The sequence below is a fragment of the Fringilla coelebs genome (genome assembly GCF_963513975.1).
Source record: "Fringilla coelebs genome assembly, chromosome: 6".
Lineage (NCBI taxonomy): Eukaryota > Metazoa > Chordata > Aves > Passeriformes > Fringillidae > Fringilla > Fringilla coelebs.
Window position 1 is genome coordinate 1426448 of NC_140034.1, and position 18490 is coordinate 1444937.

At 47.7% G+C, this 18490-nt stretch overlaps 1 protein-coding gene across 2 annotated transcripts in view; it reads right to left on the reverse strand.

The window, feature by feature from the left end:
- Positions 1–18490, reverse strand: part of MDGA2 (MAM domain containing glycosylphosphatidylinositol anchor 2) — a gene marked incomplete at both ends in the record, with an annotated part of 211291 nt that overhangs the window by 105546 nt on the left and 87255 nt on the right. Inside the window, 2 exons of one of the 2 annotated variants that reach the window (XM_084207384.1) lie at positions 4330–4462; positions 9934–10130. In XM_084207384.1, coding sequence (XP_084063510.1) covers positions 4330–4462; positions 9934–10130 — 330 coding nt within the window. Of the gene's footprint in view, positions 1–4329; positions 4463–9921; positions 10131–18490 lie in introns of both variants that reach the window. The other variant, XM_084207383.1, reaches the window with a different exon arrangement.

The window sequence follows — 18490 nt, forward strand, 5'->3', positions numbered from 1 at the left end:
TCAATGAGCTGTGGCAGGCAGCTGAAAAATCACGGATTGAAAGACTCATCTTGCTCGGGAAAAGTTCCTGGGCTGGTTTATTTTCTCCTGGAAGCTGCCAAAACTCAGCCTTAATTTATGGATTAATGATCACCTGCATGAAGCTGGCTGCTAATAGACAAAGTAATATCATTTCCAAATGAATCAGTGCCACCCAAGCTGCTTTGTGGAGCGAGATAAAAGCCTGATTTGCTTTTCCTCAATCATATTACAGGAGCTATTCTGAGGAGCCCAGAATTCCCGTGGTTTTCTGGGTAAATATCCTGCTTTTTCTCTGGCATTTTGAAACAATGAACGCTCTTGAAAAGCTCCATTCAGGTTATTCTTAGCTCGGAGCGCTCCACGTGCCATTCAGCAGGAGCTGGGGCTAAAATTCCCTTTTTTTAGTGCCTCCCATGAAAACTGGTGACACCATCAGCTGTCAGTAATCCCTCTTTGACACTCAGCTGAGCTGGGCTTGGAGCAGCAGATGCAGGGAATTCTGCACCAGGAGGAATTTGCTGCTGCTCACAGAAACCTGAGCAAAGCATGGTCCAGGTGAAGGCAGAGAGAATCCCAAACTCATGGAATAGTTTGGGATGGATGGGCCTTAAACCCCATCCCACCCCTGCCATGGGAGTGCTTCCCTTCAAATTTCTAATCTACTGAGAAAAGAAATTTGCAGATTAATTGCTGCCTTTAGACACAAAATCAGTCTCAACAAGCCCCTCTACCTTCTGCTTCCATTTGTTGTTTTAAATTGTCACCTTGGGCTTTGGCCTGTGCACGGTGACACCGCTGGGGTGGCCTCAGCTGCTCCACTCCCAGCAGCCACTTTTGGTTTTGGGGTTGGTTTTGTGTTTTAAACTGGTCTGTGCTGGAAAAAAGAAATATTTTTGCCTGCAAAGTGAGGTCACAGCATCGGAGGAGGGGGCTGAGGATCCAGGGTCTCGTGGAACAGCTGGAGGGAGGGGATTGTCCCCCTGTCCTGTCCTTGGACTCCACCTGGGAAATTCCAGCTCTGGAATTCCCAGCACAAGAAAGCTGGGGATTTCCTGGAGTGATCCAGAGGAGGCAACAGAGCTGCTCCAAGGGCTGGAGCCCCTCTGGAGCCAGGCTGGGAGAGCTGGGAATGTTCCCCTGGAGAGGAGAAGGTTCCAGGCAGAGCTCAGAGCCCCTGGCAGGGCCTGGAGGGGCTCCAGGAGAGCTGGAGAGGGACTGGGGACAAGGACAGAGGGACAGGAGCCAGGGAATGGCTGCCAGTGCCAGAGGGAGGGATGGGTGGGAGATTGGGAACTGGGAATTCCTGGCTGGGCTGGGATTGCCAGAGCAGCTGTGGCTGCCCCTGGATCCCTGGCAGTGCCCAAGGCCAGGCTGGACACTGGGACACCCTGGGGCAGTGGGAGGTGTCCCTGCCATGGACACTGGGACACCCTGGGACAGTGGGAGGTGTCCCTGCCATGGACACTGGGACACCCTGGGACAGTGGGAGGTGTCCCTGCCATGGACACTGGGACACCCTGGGACAGTGGGAGGTGTCCCTGCCCATGGAAAAGGGCTGGAACTTGATGGGATTTAAGATCCAATTCAAACCATTCCATGATTCCATCAAATGCAGAACAGCCAAATCCCCCCATTCTGACCCCACCAAGTGCAGCTGAATTAAAGACACTCAGAGCCACAGCAGTGGCAACTGGGACATCTTTGCACCTCTCAGGTGTTCCTGGCTCTCCATCCCATCCCTCCAGCTTCCAATTAAAGCCTATGGACAGGACAGGACTGAAACAGCTTCAGCTTCTCTGATTTTCATTACTTTGGATTTATCCTGGATTCCTCCGGATTTACAATTTCTCTAATTTCTCCCGAGTTACACCAGGTGAAGTTCAACTGAAGAACTTCTGTGAGGTGAAGTTTTATTAAATAAGCAAAGTTTTGGTTTCGAGTCACCCCCACCTCAGGCCCTGTCCTTAACGAGCTCCTGCATTCATCACTTTTCACATCTAATCCTGCCCTTGGTGATTGTGACCAAATTCCTCATGGAAAAGAGGGAATCCTTGTTATTTTCCAGGCTGCTATATTTGGGAAATTACTCCAAAAAAGATAATTTTCTCCCCAGATAACCATGGCATGTGTAAGATGGCAATAATTCCTTCTTCTGGCAAAATTGCCCCAGGATCACCCATCCTGGGCTCAGGCAATGAGAGTTTGATGTTCCCCAAGTGCAGGAACAGAAATTTTTTTGAAGATGAGGCTCAACACAAACTGAGATGTCTTGGCTCCAACAGCAAAGTTGTTCCAAGGAAAAATGGGAGCAGGATCCATTCCCACACACTCTCGTCATGGATGAAGGTGGATGAGGGTCAGGGGCTGCTCCCAGCTCCCAACCCCACCTCCCATGGAAAGGCTTCTCCTGCCAGGAAACCAGAGCTGCTCATGAGGGACAAACCTCACTTCAGGAGGTTTGTTTTTTTCCCCTGGAAAAATTTATGGGAGTGTAAATTAAAGCCTTCCAACTCATTTTCTTGGATGTCTTCTGAGCAGACCATAATTCCTGGTGGAGCTGCTCTCAAGGGTTGTGGACAGCAGTGGGAAACCACAGGTCTGCTGTCCAATCAGCAGCTCCAAAAAAGCTGGAGGCAACTCCTTGGAATAAAACCCTGAGGAGGAGAATGATGGGAAATATGGAAGAGCAAATAAAATTCCTTGTTGTTCCCAGCCACACTCAGCATTTTAATTTTGTGTTTATTTTCTCCCTGATTCCAGGGCCTCAAACACAAATTATTAAGGCTAATCCCTAATCTAACCTGAAGTCTCCAAATGTTCCAACACTTGCTGTGGAATTGCAGATTCCCCTCAAATTCCTGATCGGTCAGAGAGCCAAGCTCAGTTTGGCTCTTTGGTGGGAGGTTCAGAAACCATTTCAGACACATCCTATGCTTATCCTGGACACAGAGCCTTTAGGAGAGGTAAAATCTGGGATTTCCATCCTTCCCCAGCATTCCCGAGTGCATTTCTTGGGATTGACCCCGGAGTTACAGCCACAATGAGAGAGAGAGACACAACTGATGGATCCATGAGGGATGAGCCCAAAAACCAGAATAAATTCACGACAAATTCCACAAAATAGAAACAATTTTTCCATGGATTCTACTTAAAGGCTTAGAGACCTTCCCACAAAAGGATTTCAACACAACCCCTTGGATATTTCCACTCGGAACAATTAAATCCGAAAGGAAACATTTTGGTTGGAATCAATGAAGGAATTGATGTTTAGGTCGATGCAGGAAAAGGTCAAATCAATCCCTGAAATCAATGCCAGAGCAGAGAAAGGTTGGGGTTTTCCCATGAAATATTTTGTGGAATAAAAATTCTAAAGTTGCAAGAGCACAGGGAAGACAAGGAACGATTGGAGGGATTCCAGAGGTGATGGAGCTGCTCCATGGAGCCCCTCTGCTCTGGAGCCAGGCTGGGAGAGCTGGGAATGTTCCTCTGGAGAAGGGAAGGCTCCAGGCAGAGCTCAGAACCCCTGACAGGGCCTGGAGGGGACAGAAGAAGTTGCTGTTGTTGCCATCCAGGTTCAGGAATTGATCAAATCCTCGCATTTTAGGGGGAAAAAAGGGCTGGGGTTTAACTAAACCCACAGGAAAGAGCTGAAAACCAGGAAGGATGGGAACTGGGAGAGCTGGAAAGAAGGGAATTGGATCCAAGGATGAGGCAATTCCAGGAATTCTGTGCAGGAGTCACCTCCCAGGAGCCAGAATTGTTCAAAAATGCACCTCTGCAGTGGAAACAGGATAATTGGGAATGTTCCCCTGGAGAGGAGAAGGCTCCAGGAAGAGCTCAGAGCCTCTTCCAGGGCCTGAAGGGGCTCCAGGAGAGCTGGAGAGGGAGTGGGGACAAGGACAGAGGGACAGGAGCCAGGGAATGCTTTTAGGTAGAAAAGGGGAGATTTGGGTGGGATATTGGGAAGGAAATCCTGGCTGGAATGACCAGGACAAGGGAGAATGGCTTTAGCTGGAAGAGGGAAGATTTAGATGGGATATCAGGAAGGAATTCATGGCTGGGAGAGGCTGGACTGGAATTGCCAGAACAGCTGTGGCTGCCCCTGGATCCCTGGCAGTGCCCAAGGCCAGGCTGGACACTGGGGCTTGGATCACCCTGGGATAATGGAGGCTGTCCCTGCTCATGGCAGGGGCGGGAATACGATGGACTTCAAGGTTCTTCCCACCCAAACCATTCCAGGATTCCCTGAAAGAGCCCCAGATTCTGGAGCTGAGTGCAGCCAGGCCAGGAGGTGCTGCTGGGGCTCACCAGTTTTGTTGGAGAGGCGGAAGGACACCATTTTATCCGGGATGCTGCAGACATTCCGCACCGAGGCGATGCAGCTGTAGTTGGCGTAGTCCTGAGGTCGCAGATTCTTCAGCTTCAGGATCTTGGTTTCTCCCTGGAAAAGGAGGAGAGAGCTTTAGGAAGGGGCAGAGGCAGAGAAAAAATGGATATGGATCTGGGATTTCCATCCTCCTCCAGCATTCCCAAGTGCGTTTCTTGGGATTGACCCTGATGTTACACCCACAAGCGTCGCTGTCGTATTTTCTGAAAAATCCCTTCACCAGGATTTCTTCTCCTGGGAAGCTGAGAGCCTCAGAGAAAAAGGAAAACAATATTATCCCATTTACTTCTCCCTGTTTTGCTGCTTTGGAATGTGGTTTAGAGATTGTTTATCCAACATGTGAATTGTTTTGGCTTAATGAACAATCCCAGTCAGGCTGTGTCAGGACTCTGGAGAGTCAGGAGTTTTTCTTTAGTACCTTGTCAAACCTTCTGTCTGTATCCTTTCTCTATTCTTTAGCACAGTTTTACTATAGCATTCTTTAATACAATATAATACCATAAAATAATAAATTAACCTGCTAAGAACATGGAGTCAGATTCACCATTTCCTTCCTGCCATGGAAGACCCTGAAAAAACCCCACACAAGACACAACCCGACTGATCCAGAAGGGATGACCCTAAAAAAAGGAGTAAATTCCCAAGAGATTCCACAAAATGGAAACAGCTTTTCCAGGGATTCTGCCTAAAGGCTTCGAGATCCTCCCCCAGAGGATTTCCAAAGGATACAGGGAATATCAGCACTGGAAAGTCAGAGGGAAATTGGTTTGATCGATTTGAATCTCAAGTCGCAAATTTTTCAGGATTTATTATAAGGTACAATTCCCATGAAGAAAAAATCCCAAGGTACAAAATTCCTCCTGTTTTCCTTTAAAAATGAGGAGTTGATGGATTCTCTTTTTAGCCAGGGAGCAGGGATGGAGCAGGGAGCTGAAAGGGATACGGAATGTCAAATTCTTTCAAAAATGGAAAGCAGAAAATAGGGAAATGGGAAATGTGAGATTCTCTCTGCAAAGTTCCAAAAGAAAAATGTGGGAAAATTTCATTTTCTGGTGTCCAGATACACCCAACAATTCTAATGCTGGCACAGCCTTAGGAACACATGGAATTATTTTTAACAATATCAGTGGATTAACTTCCCAGGAATGTCTAGGAAAAATATGGAAGTTTGAGAAAATGAATGTACAAAACTGGCAAAAAAAAAAAAAATCCATATAAAAAATACAGGTGAGCAGGAAGAAAAGAAACTGTCCTTGAAGTCTTGGAGAGACTTTGGGAATATTGGGATTTAAGTGGTTTCTATGGACAACCAATCCCATGGAAATGATGGAATTAAAATGAAGCCCATTGCAAGGCCAAGCCTTGGAAAAGCCGCTCCTAAGGATCAAATTCCTGCTTTAGGAGGTTTTTCTGGAATTGGGAAGGGCCTGGGAAGGCACATCCTTAGGAAGACATGGTCATGGATAAACTGCCCAGGAATGTCTAGGAAAAATAAGGAAATTTGAGAAAATGAATGTACAAAGCTGGGAAGAAAATAAATCCATCCAAAAAAATACAGCTGAGCAGGAAAGAAAAGAAACAGTCCTTGAAATTGTGGAGAGATTTTGGGAATATTAGGATTTAAATGGCTTCTGTGGACAAGCAAGCCCATGGAAATGATGGGATTAAAAACAAGCCTTGGAAAGGCTGCTCCTAAGGATCAAAGTCCTGCTTTAGGAGGTTTTTCTGGAATAGGGAAGGGCCTGATCCAGGCTGCCAAAGGCACTGAGTTCTGGAAGCTCAGGGCAGCTTCATCCCAGCATTCCCTCCTTAGCTCCAGGTTGAACTTGGGCTGAACTCCCAATGGAATTCTGGATCCTGTCCCGAGCTCGCAGAGATTTATAAAAAATTTATATATTTTCCTCATTGGTTGGGATAATTAGTCTAATTATGTCTAATTGCATAATTATCATAAATACAGCAAATTTAATCTCGTGCTCAGGCTGAGCAATTCTAATGAGCGACGAGGAGGATGAGAACTCTCAGGGAGAAAAATCTCCATCGAGATTTGGGGTTTGGGAAGTTCATTTTCCCGACATTTCTGTGGATGAGGATGGGCAGGTTTGCTCTGTTTCTGTCCCCACGGGTGCTGGAACAAGTGGCTGATGTTCCCTGATTGAATGGAAAAATCTGATCATATTTAAGGAATTCCTTTGGATTGGCCCAGTTTTCCAAGTGTCTCCTCTCACTGACTGGATTCTGGGATTGTTGTGGTGTTGTGAGGTGAGAGATGAGAATCTGACTCCAAGTTCTCAGAAGGCTGATTCATTACTTTATGATACTATATTATATTAAAAGAAATTATATAGAAAAACTATACTAAAGAAAGAGCAAGGAGGCATCAGAAGGCTGGAAAGGAATGATAATAAAAACCCATGAAGAGACTCAGAAAATCTGACACAGCTGGCTGTGATTGGCCATCAATTAAAAACAATTAGCATGCTGGGTAAACAATCCTTCAAATCACATTCCACAAGAGCAAAACATGGAGAAGCTGAAGCTTCCCAGCTTCCCAGGAGAAGAAATCCCAACAAAGGGATTTTTCATAAAATATCACAGTGATGTGGAATCGTCCCAGAGTACAGGCAAAAAGGGAAAGGGGGGGGAAATCTGCCCCTCTGCCCTGCTCAGGTGAGACCTCACCTGCAGAGCTGGCCCAGCTCTGGGGACAGAACAGGACGTGGAGCTGCTGGAGTGATCCAGAGGAATCCAAGGAGATGCTCCCAGGGCTGGAGCTGCTCTGGAGACAGGCTTGGAATGTTCTCCTGGAGAGGAGAAGGCTCCAGGCAGAGCCCAGAGCCCCTGGCAGGACCTGGAGGGGCTCCAGGAGAGCTGGAGAGGGACTGGGGACAAGGGATGGAGGGACAGGAGCCAGGGAATGGCTGCCAGTGCCAGAGGGCAGGGATGGGTGGGAGATTGGGAACTGGGAATTCCTGGCTGGGCTGGAATTGCCAGAGCAGCTGTGGCTGCCCCTGGATCCCTGGCAGTGCCCAAGGCCAGGCTGGACCCTGGGACACTCTGGGACAGTGGGAGGCGTCCCTAGGTTGGAATGGGATGAGCCTTATGGTCCCCTCCCACACTAGGCAATCCAGGATTTTGTAATTATCAAAATAATAAAACCATCGTAATCAACTCTCAGCCTCTCTTTTGGGTGAAAAACCCAAGAAATTTTGTTTCCCTTTCCATTCCATTTCACTTCCAGATTCAAATCCACCCTCAGAGCCCTCAAGAAAAAAATTCCCTCTCAAAATTCCCAGGCCTTCATCCTCTGAAGCCAAATCCCCTCTGTCCCTCTTCCCATCAGCTCTCCCTATGTGCATCCCTACCATGAAATGAACTAATTAAGCAGAAGATGTTGATGACCCTTGAACCTTTAATTACATCTTTTCCTCTCATAAACACAGAGCAGATCTTGCCTGCACGGATCCAGGCCACGCTAATTCCAGCTGCCCTCCAATAAGTGGGGAAAGGTTATGGATAAGATTGGAATATCACCAGGACAATCTGATTTATTCATTAATTAAACCCACACCGAGATTTAGGGAAGGGTGATCTTAATAACCTAAAAAAAAGAATCTAATTTCATGTGACACATTTTAGTAGATGAATCCTTAGATTTTAGGGAAGGCAATCCTCAGCATTTCCAATATGAAATATAAAATTTAAAAATCCACTTTCCCCTTTTAATTAAAACATTTCAAAACTCCAGTTTACACTCGAGTCCAAGCAAAGCCCCAGATTTGTGAAACCGGGTCCGTTCATGTTAAATTAAAAATAATCTCATTACATTTGGGACACCAATAACTTGGCTCTGTGATTTAATTCCCATCTCTGCAAGGTTCCGGGCTCCACATTTCTCCGGAAAACACGGAGCTGTTGGAGCAATATAAAGCTGTCAAGTACAATAAAAAGCCACAAATGAAGGTGCTCTCAAATCATTAACTGAAAATTATTTATGAAAGTCGCAGTTGCTTTCTGCTCTGAACACCAAATTACCAGGCAGTTTTCACCTCTGTCTTTCCTTGTTATTCCTTGAGATTTTCCAAACCAATTTTCCCCTTTTTTTTTCCCCTTTCTTTTTTTTTTTTTTTTCTTCAAACACCATCCCACACTTTTGGCCACAGACAATGGGATTTGCCACCTTTTTTCATCCTGCCTTGGTGCAAATGTGTGCATGATAAATTAATCTCAGTTTATCCGACAGAGCCGGGATTCCTTCAGGGCTGGGAATGGGAGCCGGAACACTTTGGAAAAGGTTTTATTTCCTTTTTTGACACCTTATCTTTAAGTGGGGGAATTGTGAAATGAAGCCTTATATTTAAAGATAAAAGAGGCAGAAAAAAAAGGAGTATAAAAACCAGCATGGGGATCTCCCATAGAGTCGGGAATCATGGAATTTTTAAGGTTGGAAAAGCCCTCCAAGATCATTAATTTCAACCATTAACCCCCACCATGTTCTCCACGAATCCACGTCCTCAAGGGCCACATCCACACTTGGTTTTTAACCATTTCCAGGGAGGAAGACTCCATCCCTCTTCTGGGCAGCCTGTACCTCTTCCATAAATAAATTTTTCCTAAAATTTAATCTACATGAAGAGATCTTAAGGCTGTAATTTAGGCTGAGCATGGAATCACTGAGATGGATTGGGAAGGATTAGGAAACAGGAATCAAATCAGAAGTTTAGGCTTGCAGGATCCAATAAAAATCACTTTTAAAGGCCTCCTGTAGATATCACTCCCACATCATTTATTAATGAATATTTTTACAAAAATCTCCATCTTCCAGATATGGAGACTCCACCCCTCTTCTGGGCAGCCTGTACCTCTTCCATAAATAATTTTTTCGTAAAATTTAATCTACAAGGAGAAATTTTTAAGGCTGTAATTTAGGCTGAGCGTGGAATCACTGAGTTGGATTGGGAAGGATGAGGAAATAGGAATCAAATCAGAAGTTTAGGCTTGCAGGATCCAATAAAAATCACTTTCAAAGGCCTCCTGTAGATATCACTCCCACATCATTTATTAATGAATATTTTTACAAAAATCTCCATCTTCCAGATATGGAGACTCCACCCCTCTTCTGGGCAGCCTGTACCTCTTCCATAAATAAATTGTTCCTCAAATTTAATCCACATGAAGAAATTTTTAAGGCTGTAATTTAGGCTGAGTGGGGAATCGCTGAGTTGGATAAGGAAGGATGAGGAAATGGGAATCAGAAGTTTGGGCTTGCAGGATCCAATAAAAATCACTTTAACAGGCCTCCTGTAGATATCACTCCCACATCATTCAATAATTCATATTTTTGCAAAAACTAAATCAATTTTATACCAACAAATCTATTAACGGCACCCAGGAGCCTTTGGGTGGGGCACCATCATCTGGAGGCCATCCCCAATATCCACCCCACAAACCCAGCTGGCAGGTCCCATTACGAAGCCTCAAGAAGGAAAAAAAAAAAAAAAAAACCCAACATTTTTTAGGCCTACCTGGGTAAAGAAGGGCTCGTAGATCTCCACTCCCTTGTCGGAGCCCTGCAGCAGCACCTCCTGGCCGCGGCGCCAGCTGTAGCGCACGGGCGGGTTGGAGTTGGCCACGCACCTGAGGAACACGGTCTTCTCATAATAAAACTGCTCCTTGGCTTCCCCGATGCTCTGGTGGACCGTCACTATGGGATCATCCAAATCTGGGCGAAAAAACAGGCGGGGAAAACCAAGTTTAAGCCAGGCTTTAGGCGACTCAACGACGGGAATTTCCCGCAACGCCTCGTAGCTAGTCAAGGGTAAAACAGAGACAAAACAGCTTGAAGAGCCCCAGATTTTAGGAATTTTGCAGCAAAAGTCAGGTTTAGGATTTATTTCTTTCTCCCCAACTGGATCTCCTTCAAAACTCACATTTTTAGGCAGAACAACGCAGCCAATCTCATGCAAATGTCAATCATATTTCTATTATAGTGCGATGATTACCGCGGTTTCGTCTGGTTCGCAGCTTTACTCCTTGTTTCTTCTAACTCTTTTCCACAAAATTATAAAGCTTTGGCAATAAATAGACAGCCTGATTTGCATCCAAATGGCAGGATCCAGGAGTCCATGGATCATGTGCACGCAGCTGTTTGCTTTTAAAGCTGCAATTTAAGGCAGCAATTTAATGCAGATTCCCTGCTTTTAGTTACAGGCATTTAACTTCCAGCAGGTAAATTCATCCCGGGCTTTGGAACACATTTCTCTTGATTAAAATACAGATATCGGATAATTACTCCCACTGCAGCAGCTCCAAGAAAATGAGATGCCCACAACGAGGAACTGGCTTCCACAAGGAATAAAAAACACAATAGCCCTTGGAATATGAGGATACCAAAGTAATTAATTTGGGCTTTACCCCACCAGGAAAAAAAAAAATTCCTGGTCTGTGGGTTTTTCTGAGCTTTGTCTGGAGGAGCAATTCTATTCACGAAGGAAAGAAATGGAACAAGGAAAAAATAAGGAAAGCAAGGAATGTTTTTCCTAAGTACTGGTTAAGAACACACAATTTCCAAATGACCACTCTGACAGCCAGGAATTCCTTCCCAATATCCCATCAATCCTGGCTCCCTGCAGGTGGGAAGTTACTCCCCCTCCCCCTGTCCTTCTAACCCTGGAAACCAACAGCTTCAGTGGGAGGAACCTTGAACTCCATCCCAGCCCTGCCATGGCAGGGACACCTCCCACTGTCCCAGGGTGTCCCAGTGTCCATGGCAGGGACACCTCCCACTGCCCCAGGGTGTCCCAGTGTCCAGCCTGGCCTTGGGCACTGCCAGGGATCCAGGGGCAGCCACAGCTGCTCTGGCAATTCCAGCCCAGCCAGGAATTTCCAGTTCCCAATCTTCACCCATCCCTGCCCTCTGGCACTGGGAGCCATTCCCTGGCTCCTGTCCCTCCATCCCTTGTCCCCAGTCCCTCTCCAGCTCTCCTGGAGCCCCTTCAGGTACCCTCAGCTTTCCCTGGATTCTTCTCTTCTCCAGATGAACATTCCCAGCTCTCCCAGCCTGGCTCCAGAGGGGCTCCAGCACTCAGAGCATCTCTGTGATCTCCTCTCCAACAACTCCATGTTTTTCTTGTGCTGGAATCCTGGACTCAGCATTCCAGCTGCACCCTCCAAGCACACAGGAACACAACATTCCATGCACAACTCAGCATTGGCTGCAACCATTCCAGGACCTTCTCAGCACTGCTTGTTCCTTAAAATTCCTTAAAACCCTTTAGACAGCAGTTAATTATTCCTTTATCCACCAAATTTAACCCTATTTTTGCAAAGTCTGGTGTGACTAATTATCAAAATGTTGGTTCATCAGGTTTGTCTGAGGTCAAATTTTAGTGAAATGGAGAACGAGCTTCTCAAATCTTCACGTGACCTGTCAAAGGCACCCTCAAATCCCTCTGCAAAGGTAGAGAATCCTGGAATTGCTGAGGTTGGAAAAGCCCCCTGAGATCACCAAATCCAACCATCAACCACCACCACATTCACCACTAAACCACGGCCTCATGAGCCACATCCACAACTGGTTGAACTTTTCCAGTGGTGTTGACTCCACCCCTTCCCTGAACAGCCTTTTCCAAAGCTTGACAATCCATGGAATTCTTAAGGAAGAACTTTGTTAATAAAATAGATTAGAAAACACAAAAATTCAATTTTGAAAACCATTTTCCAGAAAAAAAGGCCAAGCCTAAAGATTAAAAATTCATCTGAAGACTAAGAATTCATCTTGAGCGGTTCCATTTCTATTTGCATAAGAAGACTGAAGCTGGAGAGTCTCATGATTAATTGGAAATAAAAACTCTTCCAAGATTCCCAACAATTCCAGCAATAATACCTCATAATGGGGCACGGGTTTTAAATAACTGTTACCTTCGTCCCCCCTTCCAAAACATTTGATTTAAGATGACAGAAGAAAATTATGGATCTGCTGCTCCAAATTAGGATGGCATTTCCTAATGAGATTTCAGTTTTGTTCAAAAGGTTATTTGAAATCACGGCGGCGCTTGAAAAGGGTTGAGAGTGCTCAGAAATTCTGGTTTCTCCTCATGAGGTTGAAAGTAAAAAGGAGAAAATTAACTTGCTGCAATTTTTAGGGTCAAACTCCTGAGTTGTGATGGAGAACAGAACTTTTCCCACACCGATTCCCAGGTTATCCCTGTTAAAGCACATCCCTGGATGGCAAACAAGGAGCCATGAGCTCCGTCACCGAGTCCAGGGATGCTCTTCCAATCTCTGACCCTCAGATGAAGGTGAATCCTTGGATAAAAGACCTGAGAGGTCCAAATCTGGGCTCAGCTTCATCTTCATGGAGTTACTTGCCTCAAGACAAGGCAGAGGAAATCCCTCAAAACCTGGAACCAGGACTGAAACCAGGACTAAAACCATGTCCATCCCTGGTTGCAAGAGAGCTGCTTCCAGGGAAAAATTCCTTCTCGTCCCATCCATCCCTGTGAGACAACTTCCTGAGTGCCCTGTCCAGCTCCAGACATGGATACACTGGAACAATGCAGGGAAGGCCACCAAGGCGACTGGAGGCCATCCAGATCCAGAGGGAGCTGGGTTGGGCCAACCTGGAGATGGTTGGATGAAGGGAAAATCCAATTTCTGTCTTCAAATTCCAACCAGGGACTCCTGGAGAAGACGAAGACAAAGGAGAAGCCGGGATGAAGAGCAGATGGAATTTCTGTCTTCAACTTGCTACCAGAAAGTTCTAGAGAAAGTGAAAAGCTCTTCTTGGAGGTGCAGAGGAAAGGACCATGAGGTCTAGGCTGCACCAAGAGAAATTTCTCCTGGATATAAGGAAAACAAATTCCCTGTGCAATTGGCCAAGTGTCTGGAGGGACCGTGGGATACTTGGAGACATCCAAAGCTTGGCTGGACAGAGTCCTGAGGAATCTGACCTTGAAGGTGGCGCTGGTTTGAGCTGGGGCTTGGACAAGAGATCATTTTAGATAAAGGATTCCAAATCACTCCGTGATTCCAGGAGCTGTGATGTCATCACCTGCTTGTCCAATCTGCTCTCTTGGAACAGGATCCATGCTGGATCATGGAAACAGGGAATGGTTTGGGATGGAAAGGATGTTAAATCCCATCCCATTCCAGACCCTTCCATGGGCAGGGACATCTCCCACTGTCCCAGGCTGCTCCAACCCCATCCAACCTGCCCTTAGACACCTCCAGGGGTCCAGGGGCAGCCACAGCTGCTCTGGCAATTCCAGCCCAGCCAGGAATCCCCAGTTCCCAATCTCCCACCCATCCCTGCCCTCTGGCACTGGCAGCCATTCCCTGGCTCCTGTCCCTCCATCCTTGTCCCCAGTCCCTCTCCAGCTAATCCCTTCCGAGCAAGCACTGAACTATGGCGAGGGATGGATTTTGATAGGAATATCGGGAAAGCTCCAAGAAATCCAAGTTGGGAATGGGACTGCAGCAAAGCCTCTGCCAAAGCATTTCATAATGGTCAATTAATGGAAAATTCCCACTGCAGAACCTGATGGATTTTTTTTTCCAACGGCAGTGCTGGAAAGATCCCGACAGCTGCAGCAAAGCCAAAGCAGAAGCATTACCAGGAGAGTGAAGAATGCTTTCAATTTTTGGGAGATTTCCCTGAACATTCCCAGTGTTGGGAATGTGTGACTGGGTGATTACATAAAGCTGGGATTTGCTCAGGCCATGTGAGGGTTAGAAAAGAGAAAAAGGAGGAAAAATATGGTGTTGGGACAAAGGATTCTGCAGGGATATTGCAGGGAAACTCCAAAATTCCCTCCCTTTAGCCAGGTAGGTTAAAGCCACCCGACCCTGATGCTCATGGAAGTTCTCCAGAATTCTGGCTTCAATTCTGATTGAATTGGGACTAATTGATATTCAATTTTCTGAACAGATTTTAAAACCCCTCTTTTTAAAGCTGGGGGTGGCTGGGGGTGGTGGTTCTTTCCCAACAGCATGTGAATATCCAGGGGCTTGGAAGGCTGGGAGGGAAAGGCTTGGAATGGTCACCCAGAGAAGCCCCTGGATCCCTGGCAGTACCCAAGGCCAGGTTGGACATTGGGACTTGGAGCAGCCTGGGACAGTGGGAGATGTCCCTGGCATGGCAGGGGTGGAATGGGATGGGATTTAAAGTCCCTTCCATCCCAAACCATTCCAGACACAGTAATTGCAAATGCCACACAAACACAAACCTATAAAGATTTAACATTGGGAAGCTCAACAAGATGAATCTCTTCACTGTTTTACGAGAAAAGGAAAAAATATCCCAAAATTTTCAATTTGGGTTGATGAAATTATGAGGAGTCACCAGATTAATCAATCTTTAAATCAAGCTGAAGTCATGGGCGCTACTATGCAGTTAAAGTCTCTTAATCAACCTGAAAATAATTAGGGAAAGATGTTTCCCACAGAGGTTTGTGCCACCATCAGGTTCAATTTCTCAGTCTCTAAACTCTGAATTGAACCAAGCACTCCCCAAAAGCCAGGCATGGTAAACACTGGATTGGAAGAATTCCCCTCACACATCCCTGAGGTCTTGAACAAATGGAAAACTCAACCTAAGCTGATCAAAACGGGTCTAATCCAAATTCCCTGGGAATTGCATCGTCATGGTGGAGTGGAGGTGCACAGAAGTGTGGCAGACGCTGCTCAAATCCTCCTTGTGCAGAATTCCAAAGGCATGGATCTGTCTGGGAGAGGGAAACGGGGATCACGATCCCCACAGCCCTGACCTGAGCTCCGGGAGAGTCACAGAGAGGAACAGCTTGGCAGGATCCAGGCTGGATTTGCTGGATCATCTCCTCCCAGCTGCTGGGCCTGCAGTTTGCTGATTTCATTTGTTAATTAGCTGCCTTTGTCTTCAGATGTTCGGAGCAGGCGGGATAAGAATAAAACACATCTGGGAAAGGGATGGGAACGGCTTCATCCCGGCGGGCAGAGCGGAGACAGCGGTGACGCATCGCTGAGCTGCAGTCATTCAGCCCCTGAGTTATCCCTCAATGTGAAAGTCCTGCTTTTTCCATGTTATTTTTCCTTTGGGAGTTATTCAGCTCCTAAACTATCCCTAAACGTGGAAGTCCCCTGTTTTCCAAGCTATTTTGCCTCCGTGACCCAGCACAAGCTTTCAGCCACGGAATCATTGAGGTTGGAAAGGAATTTAGGATCATCGAGTCCAAGCTGTGCCCGATGCCCATCTTGTTCCCAGCCCAGAGCTCTGAGTGCCAGGGCCACCACTGCCCCATGTCCCCAGGTGCCACATCCACAGGGATTGAAATCCCTCCAGGCATGGGGACTCCACCCTCTACCTGTGCCAGGGCTGGGGAACCCTTTCAGGGAAGAAATGTTCCCAAAGATCCAATCTAAACCTCACAGAATCCCTGAGGCTGGAAAAGAGCTCCAAGGTCAGAGTCCCAGCTGTGCCCCGTGCCCACCTTGTCCCCAGCCCAGAGCTCTGAGTGCCACGTCCAGGGGACACCTGCAGGGCTGGGCACTGCAACCCTCCCTGGACAGTGCCAGTGCCTGAGCCCCCTTTCCATGGGGAAATTCCTGCTGTGCCCACCCTGAGCTGCCCTGGCCCAGCCTGGGGCCGTTCCCTCTGCTCCTGTCCCTGTTCCCTGGAGCACAGCCCGACCCCCCGGCTGTCCCCTCCTGCCAGGAGCTGTGCAGAGCCACAAGGGCCCCCTGAGCCTCCTTTGCTCCAGCCTGAGCCCCTGCCCAGCTCCTCAGGGATTCTCCAGCCCCTGCCCAGCTCCTCAGGGATTCTCCAGCCCCTGCCCAGCTCCTCAGGGATTCTCCAGCCCCTGCCCAGCTCCTCAGGGATTCTCCAGCCCCTGCCCAGCTCCTCAGGGATTCTCCAGACCCTTCCCAGCTCTTCAGCTGCTCCTCATCAGATTTATTCTCAATAATTCACAGAATTCCAGAAGGGTTTGGGTCAGAAGGAAGGAACTTAAAGCCCATCCAGTGCCACCCCTGCCATGGGCAGGGACACCTTCCACTATGCCAGGGTGTTCAAACTCCCTCCAACCTGGCCTGGAACACTTCCAGGGATGAAGCAGTCACAGCTTCTCCATCAAGGTAGCATTGAAATGCTTTGGGTGGGATATAAATCTCAAAAATCCAATTAATCTCTCCATTTCTTGCATCCTACAGAAAGGAAAACGAGCTCTCCCGCTCTCCACCCCTTCACGTGTCCAGTGTGGACACACAACAGCTCTAACCAAGCTGGAAGGACGGGAATCAAGTTATTCCCAGCTCCATGGGAGCTATTTTCCCCTTTCAAAGAGATTTATTCTGCATCTGCAGTGCTGCATGTGCAGAACAGCCCCGGCACTGAGAACAAGCAGCATTTCCAGCTGCTGGAAGGAAGCAAACGTTCCCTCCTTGTTCCCACGATGGAGAGCGTGACCCTGGGAGCCCCCTGAGGAGCTGCCATCGATTTCCAATGGAATTTCGGGAGGATCAGAGCCCTGCCAGCAGGCTGTTAACACACTCCAACACAAAAGGACAAAGCAAATGACTTCAGGATCAACAATCCCCACGCAGCTCCGGCCTGTGATGCTTTCCCGAGGGTTCAGGCTGCAGCAGAATTCCAAAAGAAAATAATGAGCTCTAAGGGATGGGATTTTATGGAGAAAATGTTTTCTCCCCTCTTTTAATGAGGTTATAAATACACCTGGCTAGGAAATATGAGCATGTCTGGGTGACACCAGGGGGTGCAGAGCTCCAGGAGGGTTTTCCTGCTCCAAGGGCACCAAACAGAGCCAATTCCATCGGTTCTGAGGCTGGATTAGCGCTGGAATTCCCAGGGAGCAGGCAGGGGTTTAGCACCAACAGAACAAACAACAACACCCCATGCTCAACTTCCACAGGGATGGGAGGAGCCCTGAGGAGAAGGATTAGGGGTGTTGGGGGATCAGAGGCTGGACAGTGCCTCTGGATTTTGCCCTGGGAAATTGTGCCCTGGGCTGATCCCTCAGCGTGGGATTCTGCCCCTCTGCCCTGCTCAGGTGAGACCTCACCTGCAGGGCTGCCCCAGCCCTGGATCCAACAGCAGCAGGATGTGGAGCTGCTGGAGTGATCCAGAGGAATCCATGGAGATGCTCCAAGGGCTGGAGCCAGGCTGGGAGAGCTGGGAATGTTCCCCTGAAGAGGAGAAGGCTCCAGGCAGAGCTCAGAGCCCCTGGCAGGGCCTGAAGGGGCTCCAGGAGAGCTGGAGAGGGACTGGGGACAAGGACAGAGGGACAGGAGCCAGGGAATGGCTCCCAGTGCCAGAGGGCAGGGATGGGTGGGAGATTGGGAACTGGGAATTCCTGGCTGGGCTGGGATTGCCAGAGCAGCTGTGGCTGCCCCTGGATCCCTGGCAGTGCCCAAGGCCAGGCTGGACACTGGGACACCCTGGGACAGTGGGAGGTGTCCCTGCCATGGACACTGGGACACCCTGGGACAGTGGGAGGTGTCCCTGCCATGGACACTGGGACACCCTGGGGCAGTGGGAGGTGTCCCTGCCATGGACACTGGGACACCCTGGGACAGTGGGAGGTGTCCCTGCCATGGCAGGGGTGGGAATTGATGGGATTTATCCTCATTCCAACCCAAACCATCCCATGATTCTTTGGGCACAATCCCAGATGGAAAAGGATCAGTGGATTTTCCCAATCAATGGATTTTCCCAATCATCAGGAGTCAGAAACTCCCACAGAACGAGGCACCCCCAGGAATTCCCAGCAGAGCCCCAGGCATGGCCTGAAACCCTGGGAAAGTCCTGGAATAATGAGAGCTTCTGGGGTCACTGGGCAGGAAGGATTTCATTTACTCCCATACCCAGAATCAGTGACTGGAGTGCAGGATCACAACCTGATCTTGTGTTTTTAAGCAACATTAAATAATTAAAAGGCAACAAAAATGAATTAATTAAAGGAAAAAGAATTAATTAAAGGGCAAAGAAAAATCCAACAGGAAACTCCTCCCCCCTAGATAAAACTCAGGATCTGAGTTTGCTGGAAAAGATGTAACAAGCACAAAACACAAAAATTCCTCCAAAGAGAATAT